General features: G+C 39.5%; 1 protein-coding gene across 3 annotated transcripts in view; it reads left to right on the forward strand.

The window, feature by feature from the left end:
* Positions 1-12,190, forward strand: part of PINX1 (PIN2 (TERF1) interacting telomerase inhibitor 1) — an 85,139-nt gene extending 72,949 nt beyond the window's left edge. For all 3 annotated transcript variants that reach the window (XM_032332274.1, XM_032332273.1, XM_032332272.1), the window contains exon 7: positions 11,467-12,190. In XM_032332274.1, the coding sequence (XP_032188165.1) occupies positions 11,467-11,955 (489 nt within the window). In that variant the 3' untranslated portion in view covers positions 11,956-12,190. The remainder of the gene's footprint in view (positions 1-11,466) is intronic.
* The last annotated feature ends 4,423 nt before the right edge of the window (positions 12,191-16,613 follow it).

Genomic DNA, 16,613 nt, shown 5'->3' on the forward strand with positions numbered 1-16,613 from the left:
TTAGAGTAAATACCCAGTAGTGCAGTTGCTGGGTGGGAGGGTAGCTCCATTTTTAACTTTTTGAGGAACTGCCATACTGTTTTCCAGAGTGGCTGTACCAACTTGCATTCCCACCAATAGTGTAAGAGGGTTCCCCTTTCTCCACATCCTCGCCAACACTTGTTGTTTCCTGCCTTGTTAATTTTTGCCATTCTGACTGGGATAAGGTGGTATCTCATTGTAGTTTTGATATGAATTTCCCTGATGGCTAATTTATTTTCTATGAACTCTTTAGAATTGTGGTCTCCCTTTAATCGATTAGGGATTTATTGAACTGAGTTGTTTTGCAGTTGGTTTTCATATCATTTAGTTTCTCCCAGTGCATTTTTTTAATTTTAATTTTTGATGTGGTGGGAAAACTATTTACTTGAGATCTACTCTGGTCTTATTTTTTTATTGATATTATTTTTTTACAGTCTGTCTCCCTTGGGATGGGAGCTTCTTATCAAGGTCCCAACCACGGTCAGGTAAATGATAGGTGCTCAGTGGCTGTTCATGAGGGACAAAATGGCCAAATCATTGGACCTGTGCCTTTTCAAGGTCATATTTTTGTGTCATTTACTTTTATTACATTATGTGACTCCCCGAGTTCAGAATTTTATTTAATTTACTCGTACTAATAACTTAAATATCCTTTAAAAATAGAATTATTTTGCCCTACCAAATCTACTCCTAAAAAGTATTTTTTTTTTCTTTAAGATTTTTATCTATTTGACAGACAGACCACAAGCAGGCAGAGAGGCAAGCAGAGAGAGAGAGAGAGGAGGAGGCAGGCTCCTGAGAACCCAATGTGAGGCTCGATCCCAGGACCCTGGGATCATAACCTGAGCCGAAGGCAGAGGCTTTAACCACTGAGCTACCCAGGTGCCCCTAAAAAGTATTTTTAAATGTTTTTAATTGTTATTTTGATTTCTGGTCAATTAAAAAGAGTATAGAAGGGTTATTAACCTTATATAATATACAAGAACTGAGGGACTTTCTTTTGTTAGTGACTTCATTTACCTAATTTACCTTTCTCTTAAAAGTAATCTTGAGGGCACCTCAGTGACTCAGTCTTTAAGCATCTGCCTTCAGCTCAGGTCATAATCTCGGCGTCCTGGGATCGAGTTCCACATCAGGCTCCCTGCTCAGTGGAGGATCTGCTTTTCCCTCCCCAACTTCCCCTGCTTGTATTCCCTCTCTCACTGTCTCTTCTCTGTCAAATAAATAAAATCTTAAAAAAAAAAAAAAAGCAATCTTGACTATTCCAGATAACTATTCTTCCTCTAATCCTAGTTTCAAAGTACTAGGTTCTCTGAACTCTTCAAAAAATGCTGTGCTTTCTATAATAAGGAAGCTGAGTATGAGTTTTCATGACTCCTAAGCAATTATCATGTTTTTTCTGGAGTAAAGATGGAAGAACCAGATTCTCAGGTAGCCTCTGCTTTTGCTCATTAAGATTCAGAGACTAGGGGCGCCTGGGTGGCTCAGTGGATTAGCCTCTGCCTTCAGCTTGGGTCATGATCTCAGGGTCATGGGATTGAACCCCGCATTGGGCTCTCTGCTTGGCGGGGAGCCTGTTTCCCCCTTTCTCTCTGCCTGCCTCCTTGCCTGCTTGTGATCTCTGTGTATCTGTCAAATAAATAAAATCTTTAAAAAAAAAGATTCAGAGACTACCCTTCAACTATGGATAAAAGCTATTTGTCCTGCCTCCAGAGAACAGCAAAGAGAACCAGTTGACCTAGAATTATAAAATATAGTCAGTTTGGATTAATTTTAGACTTCATTTAAAGAAGTTGGTATCTACGTCACATTGATTATTTCTAGCTTTGCAGGAGGTTCGTTTATCTTCTAAGGGCTAGTATGTTGTGAAATGTTGTCACATGAGTCACTGCAACTTCTGAGCCTTAGGATCTTTCAGGGAGGCAAGAAACCTGCTCCTCTTTCTTTCCCGTCTTTTTCCCCAGAGGCTGTATGACTCTTGTCAGGAGTTTTGATGTCAGTTACTTGAAAAATTATTGCCATAGAGAACCATCATTTTGAAACACGTTTATGTTGGTTCTTTTAATGGATGGCAGTTGGAACAACTGAGGAGGCAAAAGAAAAAAAAAAAAGACATGAACAGTTTTGTTAGCATTGGCCTTCATATGAGGAATTTGGCATTATTTGTATTGCCCTCCTGTTGTTCAGTGCAGAGCGAGATATTTTGTCCCTTTTAGTTTTCCATTATCTTCTCTGAGGGTGTCCAGTTTATTCATCTGAGTTTGTAAATTCCAAGAAAGTTCTAATGCCTAATTATTAGAAAGATATCTCTGTAGGTTTGTAGGGTGTTGAGAATTCTCTTTGATGTCTGATCACTTCATCAGACTTTCTCCTTGTCTACCATCCTTTGCTACTTGAAATCAGATAGCAGTTAGCAGCCTCTCTACTATTCACCAGCATTAATTCAGGAAGATAACAAGTGATGGACATTAAGAACTCCCATCAAACCCAAAGCCCCCCAGTTCCGTATAAATGTGGATGTAGATGTATGTGTCTGTATGTATATGTGTGTATGTGTGTATACTTCAGAGCATCTAATACTTCCAAAAGCAGATATTTGATAATAAATTTATTTGTTCAGCAAATACTTACTTAGCATCTATTATGTTTATTTCTCTCTAGAGAGAAACAGACTTCCACAAATTCTTTACTGTTGCAATTCAAAACTTTATTTAAGGACATTGATATTTGAGATGCATATAATTGTCACAAGTCATAAGATAGTCTTTTGATTTCCCCTAACCATTTAAAATGAAAAAAATATATTTATTTATTTATTTATTGAGGGTGGGGGCAGAGGGAAAGAGAGAATCTCAAGCAGGGCTCAGTCTCACAACCCTGAGATCATGACCTGAGTTGAAATCAAGAGTTGGACACTTAACCAGCTGAGCCATGTAGGCACCCCTAAAATGTAAACCTGTTTTTTAACTTGTGAGGTGTTTAGAGATCAGCAGCAGGCTGGATTTGGCCCATGAGCCATAGTTTGTCATCGCTGTTCCAGAGACCTCTGCTGGAGCCCCTGCAGAGTGTGCTTCTAATACATGCCATGCATCTGATGAGAAGGAAATGGTTTCATCTGGATGGGAAGAATGTATACTGCAAAATGCTGACTCTCTTCTTCCTACCCTTCCAAGCACCTTCTAGTCATTAGGCCTGCCCGGCAGGCACAGATCTCTACCAATATATACAAAACTTACGGCTCAGTGGGTGGTAGTGAGAGTATCAGCCTTGATCTGCTTGGGCTTTGTATCTTCTGTGCTTTCCTTGAGCACCTACCATGTGGTTGTTCCTCCCTGGAGAGTGTGTTCTGAATATAAATGAAACAGGAATGGTCTCTTTCCCCCAAGGAACTTAACATTTCCCTGGGAAGATGCTTACACAGCAAATTATACAAAATCAGAAAATAAAAGTAGCTCATTAATTGCTAGTCACAGACAGTAAACAAGAGAGGATATGTCACAAGTGATCAGCCTTGTTGAAGGAGGCAGTTTTGCACTCCATCTTTAAGAAGCTGATGCACCTATGTGGAAAGGCTCTACAAGAACATCCTAGGCCCCGCATAATGAGTGACTGCATCAGCCCATTCTGCCCCATCTGTTGGCAGAGGCTGTAGCGCGTACATATTCCAGCAGTGCCTCATCCTGTAAGTGATGAAATCACTCCATAACTTTATCTCTGTCCAAAATGAATGGGTGCAGTTTCTACATCCCAGGAGTACGTCAAGACATAATTCGTGTTTCTCAGAACTGTCCTGCTGAAAAACTTGGAAAAGATACAAAATGTTCTTTCAAAGCACTCACTCTGCAAGCTTTCTTACCTTTGCACAGACTGATCCAGCCCAAGCTGAGGACAGAGAAGAGAGGAAGTGAGCATCTGCTCACTGCAGGCACCAGCTGTCAGAGCTAATCACTTGCTAAATCCATTGCTTTCGAGCTCAGGGCCTCTGCTTTTTCTTTCAATGAGGAAAGTTGAAGGATTGCTGTTGTAGAATGTGTTTTAACATGGAAATCAAAAGGCTTCAGTCGTCTTGTCACTTAAGATGTCACGTATGAGAGAGGCCTGTGAGCTGAAAGACTTTTGCCTTTGAAATCCCATTGCTGTACTAAATCTATCATAAGTTAAGATTTTATATTTATAGTGCATTTGCCCAAAACATCTCACTGAATTCTCAACCCAAACTGCTCTGTTTTCTTGCCGTGAAAGATACTAACAACATCCTTTTGAAGGCAATAAGGAGAATCCTTTTTATTTGGGCATTTTGCTGTTAATCCACCTTAGTATACATGTTTGAAAGGCAAAGAGAACTGTGAACCCAGAGGTGTTTGAGCAGATAGCTCATTAAGCTGCAGAGCCTCTAGGAGAGATTTATGTAAGAGAAACACCCAATAAACTCAAAATTCTGTGGATACTGGAGAAAAGTTGACATGTGTAGTTTTGGGCATCTTTCAGGCACCTGAGATGATTGTGATGTATTATAATTAATGTTGTAAGGATCTCTCTTTGCAAAGTCTTGTTTCCTTTACATCCATCCTGTCCCACTGCTCCCAATTCCAGTGGTAATTCAGAACTGCCAAAGATAGGTTTAGGTCCCAAGATTCTCCAGCCCTCATAATGGCGCAAGTATATATAGGCTTGACCACTGGAATCTAACTACTGCTTTTGAGAAAACGGAGACAAAGCAAGTTAACAGTAGGAGGTACTGCCCGCCTCCCCAAGTAATCGCTTTTGGTATTAGAGGTATCTGGCTGGAAGTTGTAAGACATCTGTCCATGAGGGAGTCTTACCTTAGGTGGAAGTTTGGACTCAACTTTTACTTCCTGCTTCAAAACCCTCACACTTTGCTAAGTGAATTTACATGCTAATTTGACTAATTATAAACCTCTTCAGCCTGGTTTTAGGCTATTTTTTATTTATATAAACTGCAAACTACATAAGGGTTTGTTTGGGTTTTTTTGTTTTTGTTTTTGTTTTTTTCTGTTTAGAAAGTAATATCTATTTCTGGTGACATTTTTTCTACGTCAAGCTTTTTGCATCAGTTACCTTCTGCCCTCGTCAAAGTTGAGCGTGGATCTTAGTCCATGGGTTATATGACCAACTGATACACATTTCCATATTAGGATGATTTCTGAAGAAAGCAGCAGCAACAAGTGAATCTGTGACATAGGCCAAAAGTTAGGATGCTATAGTGGAAAGAGAAAGGGCTTTGTTTCTGGCAGCCTTGTGGCCCCAAGACCTTCTGCAGTTAAGCGCTTTGATCTGTAAAATGGAGACAGTTCCTTTCCTTGGTCTGCTGTGAGGGTCACATGGGCTGACTTATGGTAATAAGTGACTGGCATTTTGAAGGCATCTCAGAAATGGTGGCTGCTTTCTTCAGTACATCAGGTATGGCCTTGTTGGGTCAAGTTTCCTTCTGTAACTGACTGCAGCATTCCCACAGGTACCTTCTAGCTTTAAACCATTGAGGTTCTGTGAAGTGAGGAACAGGCACTTCTGAGTTACATCCCACAGAATATTTATTGCTAGGGTAGAAATTAAGGCCCCAGCTATCATTTGGGAAAACTGATTGTCAGATTTTTTTTTTTTTTTTTTTTAGTTTAAACATTATGAATTCTTTATTTTGTACACCCAGGACCAATATTTTCTCACAGTAAAATTTTAGACACACAATAATCACCTACTTTTAAATGAACATGAAGATTAAATCCCTCATGAAAACAACCATTAATTTGCACATGCATTTCCCCCTTTTAATTGTATCTTGCTTCACATTTCAAATGAAATTCTCCAAAGTTGCATTATTTTAACTACAAATTAAAAACAGTGTGTATTTTTTTTTATTAACATATATTATTTGCTTCAGTGTTCAGGTCTGTGAATTATCAGTCTTGCATAATTCACAGCACTCACCATAGCATATACCGTCCCAGTGTCCATCACCCAGCCACCCTCTCTCTCTCTTCCCACCCCCCAGCAACCCTCAGTTTGTTTTGGGGTATTAAGAGTCTTTTATGATTTGTCTCCCTCCCGATCTCATCTCGTTTCATTTTTCCCTCCATACCCCCCATGATCCCCATTCTGCCTCTCAAATTCCTCATATCAGAGAGATCATATGATAATTGTCTTTCTCTGATTGACTTACTTTGCTTAGCGTAATACCCTCTAGTTCCATCCACATTGTTGCAAATGGCTGCATAGTATTCCATTATGTATATACCACATCTTTATTGGTTCATCTATTGATGGACATCTAGGTTCTTTCCACAGTTTGCTATTGTGGACATTGCTGCTATAAACATTCGAGCGCATGTGCCCCTTTGGATCCCTACATTTATAACTTTAGGGTAAATACCCAGTAGCGTGATTGCTGGGTCATGGGGTAGCTCTATTTCCAACTTTTTGAGGAACCTCCATACTGTTTTCCAGAGTGGCTGCACCAGCTTGCATTCCCACCAACAGTGTAGGGGAGGGTTCCCCTTTCTCTGTATCCTTGTCAACACCTGTCGTTTCCTGACTTGCTAATTTTAACCATTCTGACTGGTTAACATGTACTTTTGTAAGCTCAGAGAAATGAGAAGACTGAGATTTTCTGGGAACAGACTATATTAACTCAGGAAACAGAACAACACAAGGAACTGTTGCACTTTATATTTTTAAAAGAGTAGGTTCTAAAATACATGGAAAAGATTTCAAGACTCTAAATGTACCCTTGGGTCTTTTTGAGTAATTGACAAAAAGGAAGGCAATACAGTGGACATATTACAAATTTAGGGAGAGGTTTGTTTTAAAACTGCTTTTGTTATTCCCTTATCATTTCCCCTCCTTGTTCATGGACCTCTTTCTTTGCAAAGCTTCGTCTCAGGTATCCTGCTTGGTCCTGGAAATGCACATTTACTTCAGACATGTCCCTGACCACGTGAACTGACAGGAGGCTGTGGTTAGCGTAAAGCCTGGGGGGATTCCACAGGCAGAGCCCAGCTCCCACACAGACGACTCTACAACCTGTATCGGTCACTGGACCAAAGTGAAAGCCTGCATTTCTCCTTGAGCATGCCATAACTAGGAAGCTATTAAAACTCTTGGCCCACTCAAGCCAGGACTTAAAGAATCTTAGGCTGTGAAGGCATAAAAGCCAAGGGAGAGGCTGCCCATCATTCATTCCAGAAGGCCACCAGTTTTAATTCCAGTTGGGTAAAATCTTTAGCATTTCCCCCACGCTCTGCCTTTGGAGAACACAAATTTAGGGTATGTGAAGGATCGATGGGGGTTTTGAAGCCAAGGTATAGAAAAAGAGAACCTTCAAAATTGTTAAGTACAAAAAGAGAATTTATTATCATTTTTTACATGGACAGGACTGGAGGAGATTATGCTGAGTGAAATAATAAGTCAAGCAGTGAGTCGATTATTATATGGTTTAACTTACTTGTGGAGCATAAGGAATAACATGGAGGACATTAGGAGAAGGAACAGAGAAGTGAACTGAGGGAAATCAGAGGGGGAGCTAAAGCATGAGAGTCTGGACTCTGAGAAACAGGGGGCTTTGGGGTTGGGGGGGTTGGGAGGGCCTGGTGGTGGGTATTAAGGAGGGTACATATTGCATGGAACAGTGGGTGTGGTGCATAAACAATGAATCTTGGAGCACTGGAAAAATAAAATTAAAAAAAATAGTAATATGTTCTTGGTTTTAAAAAAAGCTGTATATTGGACTTTGTGAAAGACAATTTTTTTTTGTTTTTCCTTTACTTTGTAAATTAATGAGACAATGGAGTTAGCTTAAACATAGCAGATTTAAGTAAAGCTTTATGGGAATTTGCTTTATGGGGAAACAAGTTTTAGATTTTTGTGACCTTTCTTAGAAGTATTTAGGATGATTTTCAGGATATAGGTATAAAACAGATTTATAGTTAATAGTCACTCCAGTTTTTTGCTTTCACTGATTTAATCCTCTATGTAGTGTCTGTTCTTTTAAACAAATTCTTAACAACTCATCAGTACAAAATAGTATTTGGCTCTTTCAGCTCTTCTGAATGGTATTACTCAATCTCCTTGTTGACTGCCTGCTCTCTTACAGGTGGTGTAGAAATGTTTTTCCCATGGGTAGACTGCATGTATATTGGTGTCACTGCAGCATCTTGGCTTAATAGTTGGGGTGGTGCTTTGCTATGACCAGAGCTCATCTCTTCTGCCTGCTTATACTGCCTCACTGTACCTTCTCTGTGATATGGGCAGCACAAACGTCTCTTCAGAGATCAATAAGTTTTAGACCTCCAAGGCACTTTGGAAGTGACCTCCTTTAACCTACTTCTTTGACTTAATAATAGGTAACAGGCTTAGAGAGTCTATGGGATCCATTAAAGACCTTCATTAGTTAACAGCAAGGATTAGAATTCAAAAAAAAAAAAAAAGGTTTCCTGAATCCCTAAGCGTTTAATAAGAACTATACCTCTCTTGGTAGCATTTTGTATGGAAATGGAAGTTTTCAAAGTATTGGTCATTTATTTGGCTGATATTTAGAACACTGTTAGCAAATTGGTGCATTCTCAAAGTTTATGAAAAAGTAGAAGTCACTTTGTGGCATTATAGATTTTTTTTTTGAGGTTGTATTTTGTGATTAATGGAAATGTGGAAAGATGCAAGTTGTCTGTTTCAAATGATTAGAAGCAACTGTTGCATTTTTTCAGTCTTACTTTGACATAAAGACCAAACATGAAAAAAGTTTTGGCTTTCTTAAAAAGGTGTATATTTTTCATATTCATGGCCAAGAATATAGAATACAGGGATGACAGTTGCTATAGTAAGAAACTAGGTTTATGATTTATAAAATCAAAATAAGAGCTTATGCTGTAGGAGTCCTAGGCACTGCCCTTATAAGAGTCAGATCTGCAACTGATTACTTCTGTTTCTGTGGCTTTTAAAACAGATACATTCCTGTGATGTGGGAGGGTGGCTGCCCCTGGCATTAAATGGCTCTCCCTGGCAAGTCATTGTTTTGCCTACACTTTCTTTGAGATAAATAGGATTTGGGTGCTGGCACCTTTTGCTTGTCTCCATGCCCTGCTAAGTTTGGTGTGCAATGGCCCGTGGTTATTAAAATCCTTATCACCATAAGGAGTTGATTATGATCATAGTTATTTTCTGGAATTAGAAAGGCCTGCTGAATTCAACAACTGACTCAAAAATAGTCTTATATTTTCTAATAATTAAAAGTGTGATTAATGCCAGCAATTAGTTCCTGTGATTTAACTGTTAAAAGCAGGAATTCAGGAGGTAATACATAGGTGAGCAAGGTAAGGAGCCATAGGATACAATTTAAATTTCAGTTCCTCAGACACCAGATGAGCTGGCCTGCATAAAATAAACTCCTTTTAATGCCATGAAACTAAATGAGACCTGCTTTACATAAACAGGACACCTTCACAGACTGTCTTCTGTCTGGGTGTGGCTTTGTACCTTAAATGGAAGGCAAGAGCATTCTTGCCCATCAAACTGGGATTAGCTGGCATCAGGACACCTTGAGAAGATTTCTCATTCTGCTATGCAGAATTTCAGCTTTTTCAACATTTAAAGAATTAAAAAGACAAGTGACCTTGTTTCACTTTCCTGGGGCAGCTGTTTTTAAATATTTTGCAAAATTACATGATGGGATTGCAGCCAGAATTGAATGCTTGATAGGTAACATATGAAGTTGTTCCAGCACTTAGTTGGTTTATTCCATACGTTCTGCTGTTTACATTTTGAAATTTAAAAATTGACCACACAATTTTGTGTGTGTTTTTTTTTTAAAGATTTATTTATTTGATAGACAGAGATCACAAGTAGGCAGAGAGGTAGGCAGAGAGAGAGGAGGAAGCACGCTTCCTGCTGAGCAGAGAGCCGGATGCGGGGCTCGATCCCAGGACCCTGGGATCATGACCTGAGCCGAAGGCAGAGGCTTTAACCCACTGAGCCACCCAGGCGCCCCCACAATTTTGTGTTTTTAGACCTGAGTAAAATAAGGTTTGTGTTAATTGGGTAAGTTGTGATACTGTTGGTATGGTATCCTTTCGTGAGAGCTCTCTGAGGCAATAGCCACTAAAACCCAGTTGTTCATTGATGGAGTATTGATTCTGCTGGAATTTGAAAAAGGATGCTACGTTGATTCCACTGAGCTGGTTTTTGAGTTCTGTGTCAAGAACATGGCGTGGTCCATTTATATGTGTTGGTTTGTCATAAAGTTAGCTTCATAGGCAGAACTTTGCCTGACAAGTTCAGAAAAATTTGTAGAATCCTAATTTGGAAATGGATTTATTCAGAAAGCCATTTTTCTACCCTTCCAACATGAAAGGGTCAACCAGTCTCTTCTGTGCAAGTAAGTAAAAATGAAAAGAAGCCCGGTTATTATGAAAATCCAGGTTTAGCATTATTGTCTAAGGGCTTATTTCAAAAGTTTCTGTGGGCATAGTTACTCTAAACATTGACTACATAAACCATAGTCCTTATATTCTTCATCTTGTAGGTACTTATTTTCTCTCACACATTTTCATCCTCTTCCTGTCAGCCAGCCAAAACCCATATGATGATGGTAGCATTTCATTTTTTATCCCAAGCTATCAAGTTAGGAATTTTCTCACTTCTAAAGCCTTACAGCTGAATGTATTTATTTGAAATTAAAATGTAAACCTCACTTAATGCCAGCTGTTATGAATGAGTAATTCTTCACATTTGGAAACAAGACTAACAGAGCCATGAGTATCTAATCCATGTTGGAGTAAGGATGGAGCCATCTCTCTTCCCCCCCAGCCCCAGCTGAGAAGGAATGGTTCCCCATGATAACCTACCCTTTGTGTGTGGAAGAGGGAACACATACACTTCCAGCCTTAGTGCATTCTCTTCTGGAGGGCCACGCCTGTCTGTGGAGGAGACAGGTGTTCCTGACACACCAGATTCTGGGTTGGCATTGGGCTCCTGTTACAGGAAGGGCTAGCATATACCTGTGTCATCTATGCTTCCGGGTCAATGCACAGAGACCTGTGTAATCCATAATAGAGCTGAAATAGGTGTCCGATAAAATCACAAAGCTGGAGAACGTCAGTGTCCCTGTGTTTTTAAGGGAGCTTCTGGGTACTTAGTCATCAGGCATAACATTGTTGCTAAGCAGCTATTTACTCACAATTCCCTGTAGGTGACTTGCCCAAAGTTAGCTTCTGTCTGTTTGAATACATACAGTATTCAACCAAGTGTCTGGCCATTTTGTTCTGTGCTTTGCTGTTGAGCTCTACCAAAAGGGAGACAAAGAGCCAAGGTGGAAGCTGGGCACTTAGCCTGGTCTTCTACTGCTTAGGGTGAGTAGTTCCATGTGCAGTTCTTTGGGATGCTGTGAAGAGTCAACAGTTGATGCTTAATTGGTTTTAACTTTTTTCCCCACCTTAGGATGATGATTCCAGCCCCGCCACTCCAGATGGGAATGTGTCTTCCACTACAACGACCAGTGCCTTCACCATCCAGGAGTACTTTGCCAAGCGGATGGCAGAGCTAAAGAATAAGCCACAGGTCTTAGCAACAGGGCCTGACCTTGCAGAGACCCGAGTGGAAAGAAAAAGGGGAAAGAAGAGAAAAAAAGAGGCAAAAGATAAAAATGTAGAGACTTACACCGAACCGCAGGCCAAGAAGAAGAAAGACCAAGCTGAATGGCAGCTCAGAGACCCTTGTCAGGATGAGAATTCTGGTGTTTCTGCTGAGGATGGAGAGGATTGTGTGTGGCCCCCTGATGACCAGGACATTATCCCAAAGCCCAAAAAAAGAAGAGAAAAGAAAAAGCTGCAAAAGCAAGTTGAGGAAGCAGTGGAAGCTATATTACATGACATACCAATGAAGAAGACGAAGAAGAAGAAGAAGAAAAAGAAGCAAGGTTCCGAATAAATTCCTCGAGCCAGGGCCTTCTAGCCATTCAGCTGTCAGAGCCCTGTGAGCAAACACCTTTGGCCTGAAGTCAGAGCAGAGTTCACCCAAGAGTGTTTGTGCACATCTTTTGACATGCCCGTGGGTTGCTGAGTCTCGTCTTCTCACCACATTTTTCCCAACACATCCCTGGAGAACTTTCTATTGTCCCAAATCATGTCTCTCATAAACAAATAAATTTCTTTTTAGACCATGAGCCCTTTAGCCTGAGTGTTTATTCATATTTATTTGAATACGCTACATTATGTGTATGGGCACGTGTGTGTGTAGGTGTGTCACAGTCTGTATTTGCTCTTGATTTCCTTCAGTAACAATGAATTGTGCTTCCTTCTCAAGGACTCAGTCTAATTAAAGGATTAAGAGGCAATAGTTTGGATTTACATAATTCTTTCTGTTCTATAGCCAACCATGCATTTTTTGCCAAGCATGTATTATGTGCTTACGTTCCCAGATTGGAGTGTTGTTTGGTTTAGTTTGGTTTGGTGGGGGAGATTGTTTTAATATCCTTTCTTCCACCAAGTGATGGTGGCTGTGTATTCAGAGGTCTTCTTCTCCCCAAGATAACAAAGTGAGCTGACTCTGGGGACAGCTTAATCTTCCGGGTCTCCCAGGAGGCCTCTCAGCCAGCTGTCCCTCACGGAGTGTGGAAAGTCAGAACTGCTTCCATGTGGTGGTGCTTGGGGATAGTCCCCTGTCATGTGCTCTGTCTTATTTGTAATGAGGAGGAGGTCCTCAGGAGGTTCAAAAATACTGAGAAGCTAAGGTCATGGAAGTAATTTCCCCTGGAAATCAGCCAGTCTCTAGATTGCCTTATAAAAGTACCTAAAAGTATAAACATTGCATACATAAAAAAAGAGTATCTTTCTGTGCTGCTCAAAGCACATGGCATCACCTCATTGTGTTTATCCTGCCTGCTACCATGCCCTGGTGAGTCTCCCTGTGTGCTGGTTAATCTCTTCCTGGGGGACTTGACTTCAGACCCCCTCATGCCCTCTTTGGGACACAGTGGAAAAGCAAATGCTTGCTTGAAGTTTGGAGGTCCAGCCCTACTGTTTTCCCTGCTTGTTTGCCCTCCTCTGCCTTCTTTTTGCTCCTCATCTATTCCTTCTTCATCATCCTTTTCCCCTTTTACTCCCTTTCCCCTGCTCTCTTCTTGTTTTCAGCCCCCAGCTTTCTTGTACCCCCTTTTAGCTGCCTGCTTCCCATGCCACTCTTGCAGTTTGCCACTGCTTGGCCTGCTCTGCGGGACCTGTGACCGTAGGTGTAGGGGGAGGAGGGACTTCGCAGGCTGTGTGCTCTTCCCCTGATTTCAAGATTGCTGACGGGTCGCAGGAACTAGAACACCCAGGTGATCTGATCACCTGTGGCCCTTGATTCTAACTCTCGTGATCATATATTCCATATGAACCATGGCCCTGAGATGCTTAGGATTGAGAAAATATATGAAGAATGTTTGGTTTTAATCCCTTTAAGATTCTGAAGAGTGCTTATTGTTTAAATACACACACATACACACACATCCCACAGAGAAAAGTCTTACGAATTCAGAGTCTGAGGTCTAGTTTCTCAGTTTTATCTTGGCTTCCAGAATTTAGAATCCCAGGCTATGACCCAGGCTAATAAAACACCCAAGATTTTTCAGGTCAGTTTTCTTTCAGAGGGCACATGCTCCAGTTATCTCTGCTTGTCCCAGCTTGTCGATGAAACCAGGGTTCCAGAAGGGAGTCAGAATGTATAAAACCTAAAGTGAACTCTCACACACATATATATGTACATAATATATATGTTACACATATATGTATATATAAAAACATATGTATATAAATATATATGTTTATTATATGTAGTCTTTTTCTTTTTTGCTTTTTATTAAACTTTAACTTCTCTTACTGATAAAAATCAGTGCCAGGAGAATATACTCAACTGTATGCAGAAGGAGGAAGCAAATGGGTATTTAGGAACAAGGTGCAGTGCTTCTAGGTCAAATGGGGTGAAGGGGCCAACTGGGAAGACCAGAGGCCAGAGGTGCTGAAGGGACGTTCTTTGGAATTCCAAGGCAATTGCACCGAAAGGGGAAGTGCAGCTTCCATAGATTGAGCCTGTAGACTATGATGATGATTATATTAATGGGCTGTGGAAAGAACTTGTAAATGAGTTTAATGGCCAAATGGGTAGCCTGAGTAAAAGGCACATCTTCAACAAAGAGCAAACAGTGACCATTTGCTTTGAAGGACACAGAATCTTTATTTTCTCCAGACAGCCTTAGCTTTCATTTTTCCCAAGAGTCTCTTTTTCAGGACACTTAGTTTTCTGAAACTAAGGATCTAAGTGGAGGACTTAGAGGACTGCATTTTATAGGCATGTTTTTAAAATTGTTCATGTACGAATCCTATTTTTTGCCTTAAATTATCTTAAGTGAAAATACGTTAATTTTGTATTCTGCTGTGCTTTCTTCAGTTTTAAGAGGTAAAGCAGGTTCTCAGGAGATTTATCCAACAATGAGGTTCCTAAATGTTGTCTTGTAGTGCCCTTTTTTCCTTTTTTGGTTAATTTTAATAGATAATAATTACTATATGAAATCCTATGTGCCTGGCCCTGTTCCAAACAGTTTAAATAAATCAACTCATGTATTAGCACCCAGTAAAATAATCATTATTGTAATTCCCTTTTACAGATAAATTCTGTTTTATAAGCAGGCCTCTTTTAATTTGTATAGCTAGAATAATGCTGCTCCTAGAGAACCAGATGATTCAGTCCCTCTCTACCCTGGTCACAAACCCATGCTCCCTTTTTTGGTCCTTGACTTGACCACATCCAGTATTACCTGTTATTAGCAAAATTTTCTGTTGCTGGTGCTCTTAACTTTGCATGTCACTGTTACTTTTATTTATGTATTCTCAATTTATTAAAAAAAAATAGCAGTTCACCCATTCCTTACACTACCTACCACATCTTGCAAGCACCGGTCGTCTATATCTGAGCTTGGTTTTGTTTTCTTTCTTTTTTGTTTACTTACGGGTTTTAGATGCCACATATAAGAGAGATCATATATGGTGTTTGCCTTTCCCTGACTTGTTTCACTTAGCTAATGACCTCAAGGTCCATCCATGTAGTTGCAAGTGGCAAGATTTCATTCCTTTTTATGGCTGAACAATGTTATTTTATTTGTATTTATAAATTTCTTTATCCTTTTATCCATTGATGGACACTTGTGTTTTTTCCCTATATTAGCCATTGTAAGTAATGCTGCAATAAACATGGGGGGGGTCATATGTCTTTTCAAATTAGTGTTTTTATGTTTTTATTTTTATTTTTTTGTTTTTAGATAAATGCCCAGAAATGGAAATGAAGGATCTTATGATAGTTACATTTTTAATTTATTAAGGAACTTCTATACTGTTTTCCATAGTGCTTCACTAGTTTACATTTCTTCCTACCAGCAGAACACAAGGGTTCCTTTTTCTCCCACTTCCTCACCAACATGTTATTTCTTGTCTTTTTGATAATAGCCATTCTAACCAGTGTGAGGTGATAATTGTGATTTTGATTTCCAATTTCCCTGATTAATGATGCCAAGCATTTTATTATTTTTTTCTTACCTGTTGGCCATTTATACGTCATCTTTAGAAAAATGCCTGTTCATATCCTCTGCCTGTTGTTTAATTAGTTTCCCCCCCGCCCCGCTATTGAATTGTATGAGTTGCCATTGAGTTCTTTATATATTTGGGATATTAGCCCCTTATCAGATATATGATTTTCAGTTATTTTCTCCCATTCAGTAGGTTGCCTTTTCATTTTGTTGATGGCTTCCTTTGCTGTGGAGAAGCTTTTTTAGTTTGATATAGTCCCACTTGTTTATGTTTGTTTTTGTTGTTTTAGTTTGGGTATCAGATTTAAAAAATCATTGCCAAGATCTGTCAGGGAGCTACTGCATTTGTTTTCTTCTGGAATTTTATGATGTCAGGTCTTTTGCTCAAGTCTTTAATCATTTTGAGTTAATTTTTGTGTATGGTGTAAGAGAGTAGTCCAGTTTCATTCTTTTCTGTGTGGCTATCCAGTTTCTTCAATACCAATTATTGAGGAGACTGTCCTTTCCCCATTTCATATTCTTGGCTCCCCTGTCATATATCGATTAAACATGTATCTGTGGGCTTATTTCTAGGCTCTCTGTTCCATTGATTTGTGTGTCTGTTTTATGTCAATATCATACAGTTTTAATTACTATAGCTTTGTTAATAGACTTTAAAATCAGGGAGTGTCTTGCCTCCAGCTTTGTTCTTCTTTCTCAAAATTGCTTGGCTATTGAGTCTTTGGTGGTTCCCTGCAAGTTTTAGAATTGTTTTTTCTATTTCTATGAATCATAGGACTTTTGATAAGGATTGCATTGAATCTGTAGATTGCTTTGGATAGTGTAGTATGGGTATTTTAACAATATTAATTCTTCCAATCTATGAACATAGAAAATCTTTCCATTTATTTGTGTCTTCTTCTCTTTCATTAACATCTTGAAGTTTTCAAAATACAAGCCTTTCACTTCGGTTAAATTTATTTCCAGGTATTTTATTCATTTGAATGCTGTTGTAAATGGGATTGTTTTGTTAATTTCTCTTTCTGATAAT

Source organism: Mustela erminea, chromosome 2 (genome assembly GCF_009829155.1).
Source record: "Mustela erminea isolate mMusErm1 chromosome 2, mMusErm1.Pri, whole genome shotgun sequence".
In the NCBI taxonomy this organism is placed as follows: Eukaryota; Metazoa; Chordata; class Mammalia; order Carnivora; family Mustelidae; genus Mustela; species Mustela erminea.